We start from the raw sequence: 18776 nt of genomic DNA on the forward strand, positions 1-18776 counted from the left end.
AGAATGGAAAACACCACAAATGAAATGAAATAAAAAAACGGCCAAGCTAAACATGAAAGAGGCGAACGATATTTAGCTCAGTTTTCAATTGAGTGTTGACCGTGCAAGTTCGTGCAAGTTCCCTAACGTTGTTGAGTTGAGATTCTAATAAGAATTGAATACCAAGAAAAAAAATTATATATAAGCAAAAAAGCTAAACACACAAAATAAATTAAACAAAATTTTTAACTTTAAACAAAAAAAGAAATTTGCTGCGGGTATATATCAATCATCATCACCTTTATAATCATCAAGTTCTTTTTTCTTCTTCTGTTTGTTGCTGCTAAACTCTACAATCAAACAAACAAACTTTGAATGCTGTTAATTAAAGAAAATTAGAAAAAGAAACGAAATTATTTGAATCAGCAAGATATCAACATCGCCCACGACAGAAAATTAAATACAAACATATTTTGCCGAGTTGAAAAAAAAAGAAATTAATTTGCAAGATAAGAACAGCAAAAACAACAAACTAAACAATTTTTGTAGATTATCATTAAACAGCCAGCCAATCGGGCAGTTGTATTCATTTTTACAACAAACAAATGCTTCGCGGATAAAAATCTAGGAAAAAAACGTTGGATTTGTTGTTTTAAGTAAACGAAATTTAATTTGGTGTATTAAGTTATTTTTTGTTGAAGAATTTCAAGTCCACGTTTTATTTCTTTAGCTCAAAAGAGAGTCCCACATTTTCCCATCTAATTTTGTAAAAGTAAAGAAAATTGGAAAATAAATTTCTGTTTTTCCTCTGTGGTAAGCTTTGCTTATTTTCTGCGCTAAAGTTTATGTGGTGCTGATGTATGGTGAATTATTGTGCAGAAGAGAGTTATTTTACCACACATAATTATTCCCTTCTTGATCTCACCTTGTTTGTTTCATTTCGTTTGAGACTCTCTTCAAACAATTTGTGTTTTTTATTTTGCACAACTTTTGGGGCTCTGACAGAGACTCGGAGTATTGTTTTTTTTCTTGATTGGTTATCAAGCTCACTTCCCCTACCACAAATGGTGAGAATTTGTAGGGGAAGAGAGCGAGTAAACAGCCAGCAGAAGAGCATTGAGAATTTATGTTGTTTCATTGTACAAAAAAAATGAGACAAAACAGCAAAGCAAAAACGAGAAAATAGGAAATTCATGGCAAAAACGCATTTCTTCTTTCAGTGTTTTTTGACCCTCACTCCCATACAAAACGAATTTCGTCGTTGAAACAGAAACAAATTTTGTTGTAAAAGAAATACCCCCAAAAACCGAAACGTCGTAAGCAGAGACGCGCGTACGCCGCAAAGCAACAGCAGCAACAATCGTCGTCAGTCAGTCGTCGTAGTCACACATCGTCAGTGTGAGTGTAACCGGAGAGAACTTAAGGCCGTAAGACTTATAACGGAAGCATTTTCTTCACACACATCCAAATCTACTTCAGTCGATAGTAGTTCGAAATTCCAGACCGGCGGATTTCAAACTACTCAACCACAACAACAGCTTTAATTTAACTTAAAAAACCCACAACAAAACACATTTAAAATGGTGAGTAACACAAAAAATTAAAAAAAAAATACTGAACCAAAAGGAAAGTTTTTTTCTTTTGGCGTAAACAAAATTAAAATTGTGTGGCCGCAGAAAAAAATCACAAGAAAACATCTAGAAAAAAAAATGAAATGAAAACACAAGGCAAGATTTATGATATCTATTTCGAAATCAAATTTCGGTGCGAAAATACAGTGGAAAATAGTTTAAAAAAATTGTCTGTCTACCCAAGAAGAATATCCGTTAAAGTTTGAAAAAAGGGTGGAGTAGTTCCATACACAGAAAAAACATTTACTTGCCGTCATCTATTGTCGTGTCGTCGTCATCACCATCATCCAGCACAGCAGCAGAAACAAGCAACCAACCATTATCCAGCTCATCGAGTTGCTGTTGTTGGTTAGCTTATCATCGTTCGGGTGTTTATGCTTTTTGATGGTTACTCACTAAGGAAACTGGTGGCTTGGTTACTTGTTTCCACTTTGATTATTTTCTGGTTACCAAGCTTTTTAATAACTTGATTGGATTTTTTTGGAAATGAAATGCAAAAAATGAGGTTATTTCAAGCAAAAAAGGCACAAGAATTTCATTTTTCATGACAAAAAAAGTGTGTTTGGTGTGCGTGCAAATATGCCTTGCAAATATTTCTCTACTCTCTCAAATTAGATGAAAAGAAAAAAAAAATAATGAGCACACACACGGTTTTTTTTTCTTTACTCCACCATTCATAGGGGAGCGAAACGGTTAACTCAGTGTCGGTGTGTGTGTTGGGTTTACGTGAACCGTTTGGCTTACATTTTTTTTTTTTTGCAAAGAAATTTCTTCTATTCTCTCATCTTTTTTACATTTTATTTTAATTTTTCTTTTGTGGTGTGTATCAGTTTTTGTGACTGGCTGGCCTTTGGTTTGTTGTTATAAATCAAAAACAACCACTTTTTGTGTGTTCTGCTTTGCAACAGCCAGCCGCCCCACAACATGCCACTCTCTCGGTGTCTTTTTGTTTTTCTCTCGTGAGTGAATTTGGGATTTCTCGATTTCTCCTCTATTTTAGCTCACCATTCGTTTTAATTTTTGTCTATTGCCTTTTGTTTTAACCGTTTCGAAAGCACCTAACAAAAGGGAAATGCCAATAACCGCACTGCAGTTGTTTTGCTTCCCTTTTTGCTATGGTGTTTCGTTGGTCTTTGTTTTCTTTCGCACTTTTTTTTGCTTTATTTATTTGTTTTCTTCGTGGTGTAGTATATTTTATCTTTGCGAGATTTCAGCGGCGTTTTATTTCCTTTCTGCTGTTTTGTTGTTGTTGTTGTTTCTTTGCTGCTGTTTTTTTTTTGTTGTTTCTCTTGTTTGGGGGTTTCTTGTTCTTTGCATTTCATTATTAACAAAAAAACAGTGTTTTCTTCTTTTATTCATGTTTAAATGAAGAGTTCATGTAGGCCTGCTGCTGTTGGCGGACAAGGCAATAATTGTTAGCAGCACCAACAACAATAAAGGCAAACAATTTAACAATGAAATTTGCTAACAAAAAAGTTGAACGGTTCCCCCTTAAATTCCGTCATTTTCTAAGCCTCCATTGTGAATTAACATTTGACGGTTTAAAAAAAATGACACTGAGTGACAGATGAGAGAGAATTAAACCTGATTTATGTGATGTGCAAGTTTTTGTGTTTGGACCTATGGCAATTAAAAAACGGACATACCCAGTTGGAGCCAAATATTGGAAAAAGGATTTGTTAAAGTAAAGAACATCTTCCTTTTCAAGCCCCCTATTGTGATTTGTCACTTAATGACTTCAAGAAAATGACATTTTCCAATCAATGGTGAGATGGAGAAAATTAGACGTTTATTAAACCTTTCTTATGTTTTTCATGTGCTGGTTTGATAGTCATTGGATGAGGAATGTTTTAAGGTAACACTAATCCGGAAACAAACACTGGCCAAGAAATTTGCTTAAAATTTAAGCCTTAAATATACAAGAGCTTATTTTCTAAGCCTCCATTGTGAATTAAAATTGCAAAATGTCATTTGTCTATGAGTGAAGGGTGGTGGAAGGAGATAGATAATCTAGCCCGGTTTACATATTATCATATTGTGCAATTTGTAGGGGTTTTAATGGAACAAAGAAGGAATATGGAGCGATAGAGGAGTATTAGGAGTTAAATATTACCAATTAAACATTTTATTTTATAAATTATTAATAGAAAATTTAGCTGTTTTTAAGGTGAGAATGTTACTAAAATGGTAAGAGAAAGTCAAGTGCAAAGAAAGTCTTAATTCTGTCTTACATTTTGTGTAAATTTGCAGGTTTTTAAGGACTTCCCTGCCTAAGAAGGAGTACAGAACAATGGGGAAACACAAGGAATGAATTTTTAATAAAATTTGTTAATGGTTTTAGTTCTTTTTTGGCACTTTTTGCCTACAGTTTGCCGGAAGGGGCCGGGAGGGGTACGGAGAAAGAGAAAGAAACATAATGAAGAATATGAAGTTTTTATTTAAAAAATAGTGTTTGTGATTACATTTATGGATGTTTTAGTGCCACAAAGGGTTTGCAGATGCAGTTTATAATTAAATAAAAGAATGTAAAAATAGTGAAAGTGTTGTGTACAGAGAATTAAAAGAACTTAAACCAAGATTACACTGGGAGAATATAGTGGCGAATGTTTTAATAGGCGTTTATTAGAAAAAATGCGGTAAAAATAAGAATACTGACACTTCACAAATGCATTTATTTGACAAGATATTCTATAGAATTGTAAATGCTGTTATGTATCGTTTTATAACCCCTATTGTGAATTATGACCTGTTTCACTATGTCGAAAGAAAATGATTGCGAACGAAAAACATCCAACCTTTGGTTTTCATGGCAATATTGACTTTGTGTTTGCTTTAATACAACTACAAAATTAAAAAAATCAAAACACGAGTTTTGTTGCTTTTCTTTGGTTGTCATTTTCGTTCGACATAGTGAAACAGGCTATTAATTTATGACCAAAGTCACACTGTGAGAATGGGTTGATGGTTTCTTCAAGCTGTTCTATTTTTTTTTCTTGGAACTAATTAGCAAATAATGTCCTAAAATGATAAATAAATGGTTTTTGCAAACGTTTCTAGTCGCCATTGTGAATTAATTTATGACATATTTAACACAAGGGCGTTAGAATGGAGGTTATGAAGACAATATTTTAGAAAGTTTTGTGTTAAATGGAGCTTATATGGAGCCACCAATTATAAAACAGAAGTGTTTACACTGCCAAATAAAGACGTGATTGTTTTGATTATTGTTAAAAAAATATGAGAAGATTTGTGGGAAATTTAAACCAATGACAATGAAATGCAATTAATACCCCGGTTACACTTAACCGGATTAACCCAGTGGGTTTGGATTTTTAATGTCAATTCCAAAGCGAAAACGTCAAATAAATCCTCTCGAAATGGGTTAACTCGGCAAAAAACTCTAGTGTAAGCGTACTATACGAAAATATGGAATTTAATTTCCAAGGCCACAAAGACAGGAAGAGAGTAGATTCTAAAGAAAAATTAATGGTTAATCGAGGAAAATAGTACGTTTACATATAACTGGATTTATTAAATGCAGTGGATTTTACATGTCAAATACATTGCGTAGATGAGAAATAAATCAAGGTTAACCCAAAAATGCTTTAACACAAAATTTAGAGGGAGTAATGGGTTTATATGAAATTTACAGATTTTTGGCATAAAAAAATCTAGTTTTGCTTTCTAGTTTCTAGTTAATTATGACAATAGATAGATTGACATCATAATTTAAATAACAAAAACAAAGATCTGTAGCAAAGAAATGTTTAATGTTTACATCATGATGCAATACAATCTATCAAAGTCATTGCTATTGTGAATTAATCGTATAAAAATGTAGTTCAAAAATTATGACAACTTAATGTAGTTTAACCCCCAGTTTTTGTAAAAATTTTTATTCTTCTCACACGAATTGTCAAATTTTGTAGATCGATTTACTCGCTTTAGCGCAAATGTAGAGCGCTGATTTTTAAATGAGGAATCCTTAATGATATATGGAACGGGTATACGAAAAATTAGATGTGTATGTCATCTGGGGGCTGAGCTATGAATGCCTAAATTATTACGAATATAGACGAACGAACAAAAATAAGTTACAAAAACTGGGGGTAAGTCAAAATAGTTAGTCTTGTTGTAGCTTCTGGTTAACCTTATTAATTGTATCATGGTTTAGGCCATGTTTATATTATAGACTTTTGCAGGGTTAACTTTCTTAATGAGGTTTAATTTGACGTATACTCAAAGGAATTGACATTTGAAACCCAGTGGGTTTTTTAAATCCGGTTATATATAAACGTACTATTACATTTAACTGGATTTATTATATCCATGGATATATGGATGGATTTCAAATGTCAATTCCGTTGCATATTCGTCAAACAAATCGCAATAAAGACGGTTAATGTGGCAAAAAGTTCTAATGTAAACATGGCGTTAAGGAAGATGTCTAAAAAATAAAAACATTTTCCGAAAAAATAAAGCACCTAAATAACATTTACACGACTTTGCCAACCCCTCTAGGTCAAAAGTGTCTTTTCACTATTTATGTTTTACTTCCATTGTATTAACATTTGTTTACTTCCATTAAGAATAATTGCCTCCTTGCCATTCATTGCGATGATCATTATTAGAGTAGACAAAAAATGGTCTCATTTCAGGGTTGTTATTTTGTATATTTCTCCATTTACGATAATAAAATTTATTGTTATTTTCGCAGAATTGCTAATTTATTTGTTTATTATTGCGAGTGTTTTTGTTTTTTTTTTATTTTTGTGTTTGTTCATTTTTTCGTTATATGTATTTAATTAACATAAGGCCTCTTCTGGGTGTATTGTTTGGAAATGGCAAGGAACAACAACAAAAAAGCGTACATATTTGTTGTTTGCCATGTGCTTCAAAAAATAACATCAAGCAAAGCAGCAGCAGCGTCGAGAGAGATATGATAAGCAAATTTTAATTTCAGTTTTTTAATTAAATTAGAAAAAAAAACGGAATAGCAATCGTTGATAATTGTTATATTTTTAATATTATCGAAATGGCTATAAATAAATTAAATATCATCTATGCTAACAAATCTATATATATAAAAATGGTGTAAAAAATGTATAGTAATTCATAAAATGAGAACGGCTAGGCCGATTTCTGTAAAATTTTTTGTCAGTTATTCGTATTTTCGAGGAGAAGGTCCTTACGGAAGAAAGTTTTGGAAAATCTCTCTGGAAAAGTCGGAAAATTGGAAACATCGAAAATTGAGCTTTTGTATGAAATTTTATTCCTTAATAGCGAGACGAAGTTCGCCGGGTCCGCTAGTTTGTTATAAAAGAAATCATTTTTTGTTCTGGAAATAGTAAAATTATTAAAAAAATGGAGGGTTTTTAGTTTCTGTTGTGATTTTTATGGTATTTATGGTTTTTTGTAAGAAATTCTGATAAATGAGGAATGTTTTCTAGTCGAAAGAGAAAAATATTTCTTGTTGGAGAATATTTTCAATGAAAAAAGTTAGCACTATGGAATCTCAAAAAAATCTTAAAAAAATAATTTAGGCATTAGGGAAATTATATCCTTTAGAGCTGATTTTCGTGAAATTCTTAAATATTTGGTCTGTTCAAGACTCTACTAATTTTGACTATTTTTTCGATAACATAAAGAAACGATTTTCGTATTTTGTAGATTCTTGCAGGTTATGGAACAGACATATTATGAAATAAATTTAATAACTTGTTGTAATCTACGTGACCGAAAATAACTTGCTGTTTAAAAAAAAAAAAATTCCCTTTTTCAATTTTTTTATTTTTAATTATATTTACCCCCATTATTATAAGTCTTCTTTTGTAATAGTTTGGATTTACCGAACAGATTTATAGCATTCCGGTTAACTTAAAGTTAAATGTGATGATTGAATTTCAAGGAGGAGCTTCTTGGCATTAACTTTCAAAGTTAAAAATATATTTTTAATGCCTCCAAATTGGTTTATTTTGCGTTTTCAAATCCATCAGATAGTAAATGAACACATATATAGTTTATTCGGAATTTAAAGGATTTGTTTGATTACAAAATCGACCCAAAATCCTCCCAAAACAAAAATATCCCATCTAGAAAATATTTTTTGCATGTAATTTTGAGTAAATTTTGTCCATAAAACTTATTGAATTTGAAGGATTACTTTGTATTCTAATAAATTTTCATTCTTGTTAAAATACTATAAAAATATTTCATTGGAAATATCCAACGACCATTTTGTTTCTCTTTAAAGAAATTAAACACTTTCTCTCTCACATCAATCCACAATTTGAAAATTTAGTGTAATATAATACTGCCATTATATTAAATTTCACATGACATTGTCATCATGTCATCCATGCCCACAACAAAAATGTGCAACAACCACAACCACCACGTTTCTAATTAAAAATCCAATATCGCAATTTCTTGTACTCTTGTGTTGTGTCCCTGTCCTGATTTTTTGCTATGTGCTGCTACCATCACCACCAGCATTGTGGTTGCAACAGTTACTATTTTAAGCCAATAAAATGGTTGGTGAATAAAAAAAAAACCCACAAAAATGAAATTGTGTGTAATATGGGCCACAAGCTACTAGTCAGCCACGACGCTAGGCTGTGTCACGTTCACATGTAAGGGCAATAAATTGTGAGAGTAATTTATAATTTATGAATATGTGACACGTTCATAGCAGGCAACAAACAACAGGTCAAAAGAAAAATGGGCACGAAATATTATATGATTTTTTTAATGATATTTCTTTAAAGCCTATCCGATGTAGGCGGAAGGAATACATATGAGATATTTCTTTTGATAAAAATTAATTTCTCTTTATTAAATACCTACTATAAAAAATTATTTCTAGCGTATTTTTTGTAATAGTACGTTTCAAATGTCAATATCATTTCGTATACGTCAGATAAATCCTCATAAAGAAGGTCATCCCGGCAAAATGTAAACGTAAATGTAAACTTACTATAAGTTCATTTTATATTTGTAACCATGGTGGAATAAGGCCCTGTTTATATTATAGCCTTTTGCAGGGTTAACCTTCTTATGCCCGTAATTTCTAGCCCTAGGTAACCGGGTAGGTAGCTACCTATTAGTTATCTTTACCTAGTCGTTTGGTAATTTCTACGTGCCATTTACCGAGGCGTGTAAATTTTGAAAACATGTGGTAAAATTGGTGATTTTCATTCATGAATTCGTAAAAACATTGCCACATATAAGTGTTTTACAATTTTTAACACTTTGGCAACAATCAACCAGGCAAAATCCTTGGTGTAAGTAACACGGCCGTTTTCGACCCGGTAACGTTACCTATGGATTGAAATTATGAAATGTTGCTTACACGGGGGATATCTATGAACTCGTAGATAACTACACGTAGAAATTACGGGCGTTAATGAGGATTTATTTGACTTATAAGCAAAGGAAATGACATTTGAAACCCAGTGGGTTTGTTAATTGCAGTTATATATAAACGTACTATAAGAAGGTGTTACATGAAATCATGTCAAACGTCAAATTTGGTCACAATAATGCATTAACGTGAATTGCTTGTTTACATTTTGTATGTGATTTTATTCACAATAACACATTTTGACAAGTGATATGAAGATCAGCTGTTTTTGGCGTTATGTTTGTAACCCAATAACAGTTGAGTGGTGCTCGAAATTCTTTCTATTCTTATCCAATGAATGTTAAACTAACTCTGTTTTCTTTGCATTCGGCCCTGGACAACATAGTACCACTTCACTTTAATTTATCCAACAAAAACTTCTTGAGCAATCCGCCTCAAGTATGTAATAATGACACATTTTTATTCCATTTCCTGTCAAAAGTTTAATTGATATTTTTCTCAACATTGATTCCAATGTTGGCGTTGGCCTTCCTCAGTTTTGCCCCAAGAAAAAACATAATATGAAGAAATTCTACTATATAAACCTTGCCTGCCGCCTGCCTGCTGATAACAAACAATTCGCCCAAGTGTTGTTGCTGATTGGAGCCAGCCAACAAGTGCGAAATTGCTTATGGAATATCTTCTTGTTGTAGCATGGTGGTAATGATGATGATGACTGTGTCTCTGCATTTTATATGAGTCACAATTTCTTTTTAATTTCTTACGATATCACCATATTTTTATTATTATTTTTTGCGCTCTTCTGCTGTTATCGTTGTCATGTCATTATTTTCATTTCAATTTAATTACTTTTAACATTATTTTGTTAAGTATTTTAACAGCAGTAATTATTGTTATTGTGAGAATGTTTTTTGAGAGCAGTGCAAAAAAAAAAAATAATAAAAATATTTTTATGATGATATGAAAAGAGTTCCTATTTGGTGTTGGAATGGATATGATCGGGTCATGATGAAATTATAAGGTGGCGTAAAACGACCAGCTGATTGGTTTCAATCTGTCAATTTTTTTGTTATTGTGAATCATTTGTACGAAAACGTAAACAAACATTTTGACATACTGAAGAATTTTCGGCCAAAATAGAGTTGTTGTTGTGCTACTTACGTGACCTTATAAATAGATCTTGGATCGGGTCACGAATTTTCAAAAATTGCACTGGCACTTAAAATAATTTTGTGAAAATATCTCCTTTCTTTGCAAGACATTCAATAGAATTTGCCACTAATATGCAAATTATTCAAACTTGCTCTATGTAAATGCGCTATAAGTTTTCACTATCAATTAAAAAGCGATATTACGTAGATTGTTCAAACCTTTTTTATGTAAACATGGCCTCTCCAATTCGGAATATGCTTAGATTTTTCATGCATTTTGTTACTTGAGCATACATTCTTCCCATGGCACAATAATACAGGTACAGCGGCAAAAACATGCATTATTGTGAATAAAATCACATACAAAATGTAAACAAGGGATTCACAGTAATGCATTATTGTGAACAAATTTGACGTTTTGCATGATTTGATGTAACACCTTCTTATTCCACCATGATTATTCCTAAGATTTTTGTAGTAATTTCTTTCTCCTGTTTTCTATCAAAAGTACATAAGAGCAATCCTCTCCTTGTGTTTTCCAACTCTTTTCATTGTGAATGGTGGGAAAATAGTAAATGATTTTGATTTTTTAAAATTTTATAGTAATTTTGTCTCTATCTTCGTGTCCAAAGAATAAGTGCAATCTATTCTTAACATTTCTTTAGGTTTCTTTTAATGTTATCCTATTTCCATGAACAAAATACCCTTCTCTTTGTTATACCAGCCTCTATTGTGAATAAATATATGACTGTTTAATTATTGTGCATTGAATTGTGAGTGAAGTAAATATAAATCATGGCACAATAAGAAGGTACAGCGCCAAAAACAGCTGATTTTCAGACTAGTTGTCCAAATGCATTATTGTAAATAAAATTACATACAAAAGGTAAAGAAGCAATTCACAGTAATGCTTTATTTTGACGTTTGATGTGGTAATTGGCCCGATTATTGTTATCGATTAAACACCTTCTTATTCTACCATGATATAAATCACATTGTGGTTACATTTATGGCAGGATCTTCATGAAAATAAATTTTATTCTCCATTTTATCCGCTATTGCAATTAATTGTTGTCTTTTGCAAATTGTCAATATATAATCCCCCTGCCTTGATCAATTGGAACTTTTGTTTTCAATTTTTAAGTGTGTTTCGGGTCATTGTGAATTAACACAGAGAAATTTTGTAAAAGTCAGTTATATCCCCGCTCCCTACAAACTCTGGAAGCTATTTTAAACTTATTTGCTCTGTTCCAGAACCTACAAGAATCTACTAATTTTTACTACGATAACAAGTTTTCCTTTATGTTATCGGAAAAAATAGTGAAAATTAGTAGATTCTTGCAGTTCTGGAACAGAACAATTGTTGTCTGTTGCCACTTGGAATCTATAGGGCTGTTCGATAACTTCGCAAGTAAAAATTATTTGCAAGTACTTGCAACCACTTCTCATTTCTGTTTTACTGAACCAATTTGTTATCGAACAGCATTATGTAAAAGTTTGTACAAATTAGTACAAACTTTTGAGTTATCGAACAGACCTTTGTCTCCCCATTCTTGTCTTATGCCAGACTATGAAAATTTGCACTGAAAACTCTGTCGTTTTCTTCTAAAATTGCATTAACATCCACACACGTATATGAAATCAAATGAAAATGTTGATATTTTCATTGCTTTACATTGGTTTGGGAGTTGCGAATTTAAACACAAGAATAATTTCAGATTACAGAACCTTGTGTCAGAGTTTCACCCCCTTCACCCTTTTTGCCTATAAACTCATTTTCATGTTAATGAAATTTTCATAGTCTGGCATAATACTTTGATCAATTAGAAAGTGTTACCTTTTGTTTTTGTGAGTATACTAAGTCATTGTGAATTAACACTGAGAGTGTGCAAATTTACTAAAGCATTTGACAAGTGTTTTAACCAACATAAATTCGTAAATGATCGTAGTTGTAGCAATAACGAAAGAACTTTACAACAACAAAATACATTTAAGCAGAAGAAAAGTTGTTTCTCATAACTGGCTAAAATAACAATTTATGTTTTTAATTATTAAACATTAATATTGTCATTGTTTTGAGAGAGATCCACATATAGAAAAAGTGTGACAGTTGTTTTCACCTATATTATGACAGTTGTTTTCGCCTATATTACGTCAAATGGCTTATCTTTCCTTTACCGACCCACCTCTGAAAATTATGAAAAAATTACCACAGATATTGTTTTTTATCCCGATTCCAACCATTTATTGCTTTTGTTGCGGAAATGTATACTTCCCGAGATATAGGCCTCCAAAGATCCACAAAGGCCCTAACCTATAACTTTGGCAAAACATCGCAGAAAATTATGAAAACAGTTGTTTTCACCTATATTATGTCAAATATATGGAGATATAATAAACAACGCTAATGAAAACATACTTTCACAAAGTAATTATTTCCCCCCCCCCCCCCCAAGTTATTGTGACATGTTAATTCACAATAACAACATTGGCAGTGTGTTCACAGCTGATTTACATGACTTGCAATTTTATAAAAGGTCTTGAACAAGTCGGTTTTTAGTAAAATTAAAACAGATTAAGGTTAGAAGGGAAGTAATGAAGGCAAAATTTGGAATCGTTTATAATAATAACGAACAATAAATAGATAGGTATCAGATTATGCTAAATACAAAAAAAATCTTCCTTTTACAAGATTTAGACAGGATATGAAAGCAATCTTTGGCGTTTTGTGACATGCAAATTAAATTCACATCAGTTACAGCTAATCTTGCTCACATTGATGAAATCACGTGAAAAATATTTTTCTGGCATAAATTGAATACTCTACCAGCTGGCGGATAAATCTGAAATGTTTACCACAGGTAGATCTTTACGTCCTGATTACAAAAATATAAAGTTTGTTGGGGGAAAGTCCATACTTCCCAAGATATGGGCAGCGTCTGAAGTTCCGAAAATTCCCTTGTAAAAGTAAGAAAAAAATTTAAACTAAAAAAATGTTGTTCCCGTGCCCTAAATTGGATCCTGTCCATAGGAGAAACTGTCAAATAAAAATTTCAGATTTTTTCCGCAAGCTGGTAGAGTATTCCATTTTCTCCAATTTGTTGACTCATTTTTAACAACTCTCATCCCTATCATTCAGAGTCAATTATTGGATTTTTTTTTAACAGCTTTAAATAAAATATTGCATTTCTTGCACAATCTATGGTTGGTTATCTTAATTCAGATAACTTTTTTTAGAACACAATCGTTGCTATTAGCTTGCCAAAAGAAACGAAATAAACAAATTCACTAGAGAGCACTATAAATGTTTAGCGGCGATAATTTTTAAATGTATAATCCTCCTCCTTACCTCCATTTCATACTCCAAAAGCAGCAACAACGGAACGGCAATCAATAAAGCAAATGCCTTAAAAGGCAAATGACTTGCAGCGACAATGCCAAGCATTTTCCATAACCAATTCCCCCAGTAACCAAGCAATTCCTTTGCTTAGATTTCCATGTTGTTGCTATTTTATAACCCAAGGCGTTGGTTATTAGTGAAGCTAGAACACAAACAAAAAAATAAGGAAATTGGAAACCAAATTATATAAGAAGCGATTAGCTTTATTGAACCCTCTTACTTAACATTATTCACAAAAGCTCATAATTCAATCAAGATAACGGCGGTTTTTCGAGGGTTTTTCGTGGTGTTTATTTAATTGGTTTCTTCCTTTTCTTCAAACACGGCAACGACAACAACAACAGTCACCAACCGCACAAAACTCAATGGTATTTTGTCATGAAATTTAAAATTAAGCGAAAACAAAAAATTCCCCAACTTGTGGGTTTTTTGTTGTTCTTGTTTTGTTTGCCTTTTTATAAAGCGCCTAGATTAAGTTTGTCACACATTTCATTCTCAAGTTTTGTGATTATTGCTTATTAGTTATTAGCCATGGGAAAAAGATAAGATAAGCGCATTTAAAAATTCTCCAACGATTTAGTCATACTATAAGTCTACAGAGGTATATCGTCTGATTGATATAATGCCAAGTATGTGGTGTACTCGATGCTTGCAAAGAATTTTCCATGGAAAATGAATGTTTCAACACTAGGAGGGACTCCCTAGATGATTGAAGGATATTTCAGCGAATTGTAAGGATATCTAGAATCTTTAATTGCTACATATTTTATAATTATTTAATTTTGCAGGTTGATTTGGAATCAATCATTCGCAGTTATCACCATATTGAGGATACTTCTATATAAATCGAAGAAAAGGAGAAAAATGAAACAACTTATTGGTTTCTCAGTCATCGGCTTAGTATTTTTCCAATTATATTTTTGAATACTTTTTAAATTCCTAAGGATAACGAGTGTCGTCTTAGAGCAGCCATTGGAATTATTTGAAACTAGTTTTGAGCAGTGGTGCTCAAAATATGTTGTACATCAATCGCTCTATTTGGATGGGTATCAGTGTTCTGAACGCAAATTCCCGTGAGTTTTCTCATTATCAGATAGCAAAAGACAAAACTCACGGGGAATTAAGGGTCAGATTATGGCTGCGTACTTTCCGAGATATTTGTCTTGAAAATTAACTTAAATAGCCGGTATTTGGCCGGGGATCTAAAGGCCAGAACAGAATCAATCGTCGCTTGCTTTGCTTGCTTCCCAAATGTCAAATTATAAAGGAATGCCAGAGCCATGATACAATAAGAAGGTAGCAGCAACTGCCGTTTTTGGTAACATAAGATGTCAAAAATTGACATAAATTCAATGCAATTGACACATTATGTTACCATCAGCTGGGCTGATAATGCTACCTTCTTATTGTATCATGGCCAGAGCATCCTAAAGGAGAACGCAGGCGGGTTTGCAAAGAGGCTGTGGGATTCCTTTATAATTTGACATTTGGGGAAGCAAGCAAGGATTGATACTGTTCTGGCCTTAAGCAATTCTGTGAAATTCTTAGCATTTCTTTTACTAATTTGGAATTCAAAAATCTTCCACAGTGAAAATTGTCAATATAGATACATAGGACCATGTTTTGTTATAGCTGTTCATTAATACCAAATATCGGTATTTTGCAATTTAAGTAAACTTTTCTAATGAAATTGTCTGTAATTTGACATTCCGTGTATTGTCTGAAGATCCTGTAATCAATTTCACATTGAAAGGTGGTCTCGATATCAGACATAGATCTAAAATAACCATTCACAATCATTCTATTCTTCATCTGATGATGCATTTTGTTTAACTTTCTCGTAATATTTTTGAAATAATACAAAAATAACAACAAATTAATAATAAAAATGCATATCGTTTTCATATTGTCGTCCACTCTCCCTTCACTCCTCTCTACGGCATCTGAAACCTATTATTGGATTATTCACTCACTCGCATTCATTCTAAGTTAATGAATCAACTTGACTTCTAAACACTTTTACAATTGGGTTCGGCAAAAAATCAAAAACAAAAGCAAAGCAAGCAGCAGCAGTGCCTCTGATATTTGTACCCAACACCGGTTGTGATGGTGGCTGTTGATGTTGTTGTTTTTTTTTTTATGCTGCGTTATCTAAAACAAATGATCTATTATTTGTTGTTGTTGTGGTCACATAGTTTGTGTTTTAGCCAAGGAGCAGAGCGGTGGGGCTGGGTGGGGGAGGGGAGGAGGTGACTATTGTTTGCTCATTAACATTATTTTTATGAATCATGATATTCCTCTGCTGCTGCCTGCCTCATGATGGTGGGGTGGCTATGATGTTGATGATGATTTTGTTGTCTTTCAGTGGTTTTCTATAACATTTTTTTATTTAAATGCAAGAGGAGCAGCAGTACTATGTGTGTTGTGTATGTGGCTGCTGTGTTTATTGAAAGATTGAATGACTGATTCCGAGTATTTGTTTTTAGTTTTGTTTTTTTGTTTGCCTCTGAGGTTTTATTTGTTTTTGTTTTCTTGCCTGTTTTTGGCATATTTGTGAGCGCTATGCTTTGATGGCAATACCGGCGATGGTGGTGGTGATGATGCTCATTGGGTTTCATGTGAAACACAATCTAAATAATAAAAGCGTGAAATTAGTTTCCAACTTGAATTTCCACCTTTACACGTTTTTTTGTTGTCACTTCCCCCTTCTCTCTTTATTGTTGGGCGGGTAACACATTTGTGCTGCTGTTGTTGTTATTGCTTTTTTAAGTTTAATTACCTTGAGCAAATTCTAGAAACTTCAATGAAATGGGACTTTGTTGTGGTTTGTTTTTGTGATGACCTTGTCGTTGTTGTTGGTTAAGGTAGGAAGGGAAGATAGGGTAGAGAGATGTAATTACATTTTAATGAGAGAAGGAGGATAATGTTCTTCGTATGCAACTAGAAGAAGGGACAATGGAGACTTCTCAAAGATGAAGGTAACCAACCTGGGAACAAATTGAATACTCTACCAGCTGACGGAAAAAAATCTGTAATTTTTTTTTTTAAATTGTAAGTTTTTTCTGAGTAGCCGGCCTCTGGCCGGGGATTTAAGACTTTCTCGTATGGACAGGAGCCAATTTAGGGCACGAAAACATTTTTTTAATTAATTTTTTTTCTTACTTTAACAAGGGAATTTTCGGAACTTAAGAGGCCCATATCTCGGGAAGTATGGATTTCCCTCCAACAAACTTTAAATTTTTGTAATCAGGACGTAAAGATCTACCTGTGGTAAATATTTCAGATTTTTCCGCCAGCTGGTAGAGTATTCAATTTATGCCCCCAACCTGAAAAAGCTATGAATGACAACAAATGTTAAAAACACAATGAGAAAAATGATAGGAGACCAAACCAAAGATATCCGTAAGAATTTTTTATAAATTACCCAAAAGGAGTCTTTGGAGGAGATGAAGAGTTAAAAACCGTATTTTCCTCAACGAATTTAGTACGAGTCATTCTTTTTTCCTCCAAGTCATTGTGAAATCTTCATTCACAATAATAACATTGACTGTGTGCTCACTGAGAGAGTTCACAGCTGATTTACACCAAAGATATCCTTAAGGAAGTTTTATAAATTACCCAAAAGGAGTCTTTGGAGTAGATGAACAGTAACAAACCGTATATTCCTTAACGATTTTAGTACCAGTGATTCTTTTTCCTCCAAGTCATTGTGAAATCTTCATTCACAATAATAACATTGACAGTGTGCTCACAGAGAGAGTTCACAGCTGATTTACACGACTTGCAAATTTATAAAAAGTCTTGGACAATTCCTTTTTAGTAAATTTCAAGTAAATCAAGAATATACGAAAAATAAAAAAGACAAAATTTGAAGTGTATTTTATAATAACTAGCAATGACCAATGGCAAGGAATAGTATGAATATGCATAAGGAGAGTGTAAGTTCAAATGTACAATGTAAATTAGGTGCACTTTTAAGTAAATAGAACCAATATCTTCCTTTTAAATGTTTTAGAATACCTCCTGCTGGACTAAAAATAATCCCCCAAACCAATCTTGGGGTTCTTTGTGGCATTTAAATTAAATTCTCGCATTCGTTATAGGTATTTAATGCTCACATTGATAAAATCACGTGAAAAATACATATTTTGTTCTAAGTTGTTGACTCATTTTTAACCACTACTCTCTTCCCTATCTTTCAGAGTCAATTATTGGATTTTTAACAACATTAAATAAAATATTGCATTTCATGTCACAATCTCTGGTGGTTGGTTATCTTAATTTGAGATAACCTTTTTTAGAACACAATCGCTGCTATTATATTAGCTTGCCAAAAGAAGCGAAATAAACAAATTCACTTCTTACATCCATTTCACATTCCAAAAACAACAACAATCGGAAAGGCAATCAATAAAGCCAAGGCCTAAAGAGCATTTGACATATGTATTCCCCAGTAACGTTTCACAACAAACCAAGCTAGATTCTTAGAACTTGGGACAAACTTTACAAAAACTTGATTTTGAAAATCTTTGGTAGATTTAATGAAGTATAACCATAGATTCCTTAGCGAATATTTAGCAGCAATTCAAGAGTTCAGCCAAAAACATACAAAATAGAAGGCAAACACATCATTAAAACTTGATTTTCAGGTTCTTAGGTATATTTTAATAAGGTTAATAAATCTGTCGTGGCCAAAGAGGGAGGCTATATAAAATTTGAGATAATTCGAGGATGCGTTTTAGATCCCACATATGTTTAGACCTAGACCTACGTCTGCTTGGCTGCTGGCGAATACGATAATTCTTGAAGTGGATAACCGATATGGTTCTAAATGTTTTGTACAAATTTTAGATTGATGTCGTAAATTGTCTAATCGGTCCTACTTCCACCACAAATTTTAACACATTTTTGTTTGAGTAGTTAAAAGGCTCTTTTTTTGGATCTCTTTGGTCTTTTGGTTTTCTCCTCTCAACGATATATAACTTTTCCGGAGGAAGTACATACTTCCCGAGATATGGGTCTTGACATTTTACTATTTGTACTTGGGCAATATGGGTATCATTGTAAAGCTCGTGGTGAGTACTTTTGATTGCGTTTACGACTTTTGCTCCTGTCCATAGGAGAAAGTCTTAAATCCCGGCCGAAGGCTAGCTACTTAAAGAAAAATTATAATTTTGGAGAAACTTGTTCGCGTAGCCCAATTTTGCTCCTGTCCTTATGAGAAAGTTTTAAATCCCGACTGAAGGCCGGCT

At 32.8% G+C, this 18776-nt stretch overlaps 1 protein-coding gene across 3 annotated transcripts in view; it reads left to right on the top strand.

The window, feature by feature from the left end:
- Window positions 1-5: 5 nt before the first annotated feature.
- The window catches only part of Cam (Calmodulin), a 45755-nt gene continuing 26984 nt past the window's right edge, over window positions 6-18776 (top strand). Inside the window, exons 1-2 of one of the 3 annotated variants that reach the window (XM_073990181.1) lie at window positions 6-257; window positions 1200-1562. In XM_073990181.1, coding sequence (XP_073846282.1) covers window positions 1560-1562 — 3 coding nt within the window. In that variant the 5' untranslated portion in view covers window positions 6-257; window positions 1200-1559. Of the gene's footprint in view, window positions 636-1199; window positions 1563-2794; window positions 3466-18776 lie in introns of those variants that run through there. The other 2 variants (XM_073990182.1, XM_073990183.1) reach the window with 2 other exon arrangements.

The sequence above is a fragment of the Musca autumnalis genome, unplaced genomic scaffold (genome assembly GCF_047663935.1).
Source record: "Musca autumnalis isolate F117 unplaced genomic scaffold, ASM4766393v1 scaffold_5, whole genome shotgun sequence".
NCBI lineage: Eukaryota > Metazoa > Arthropoda > Insecta > Diptera > Muscidae > Musca > Musca autumnalis.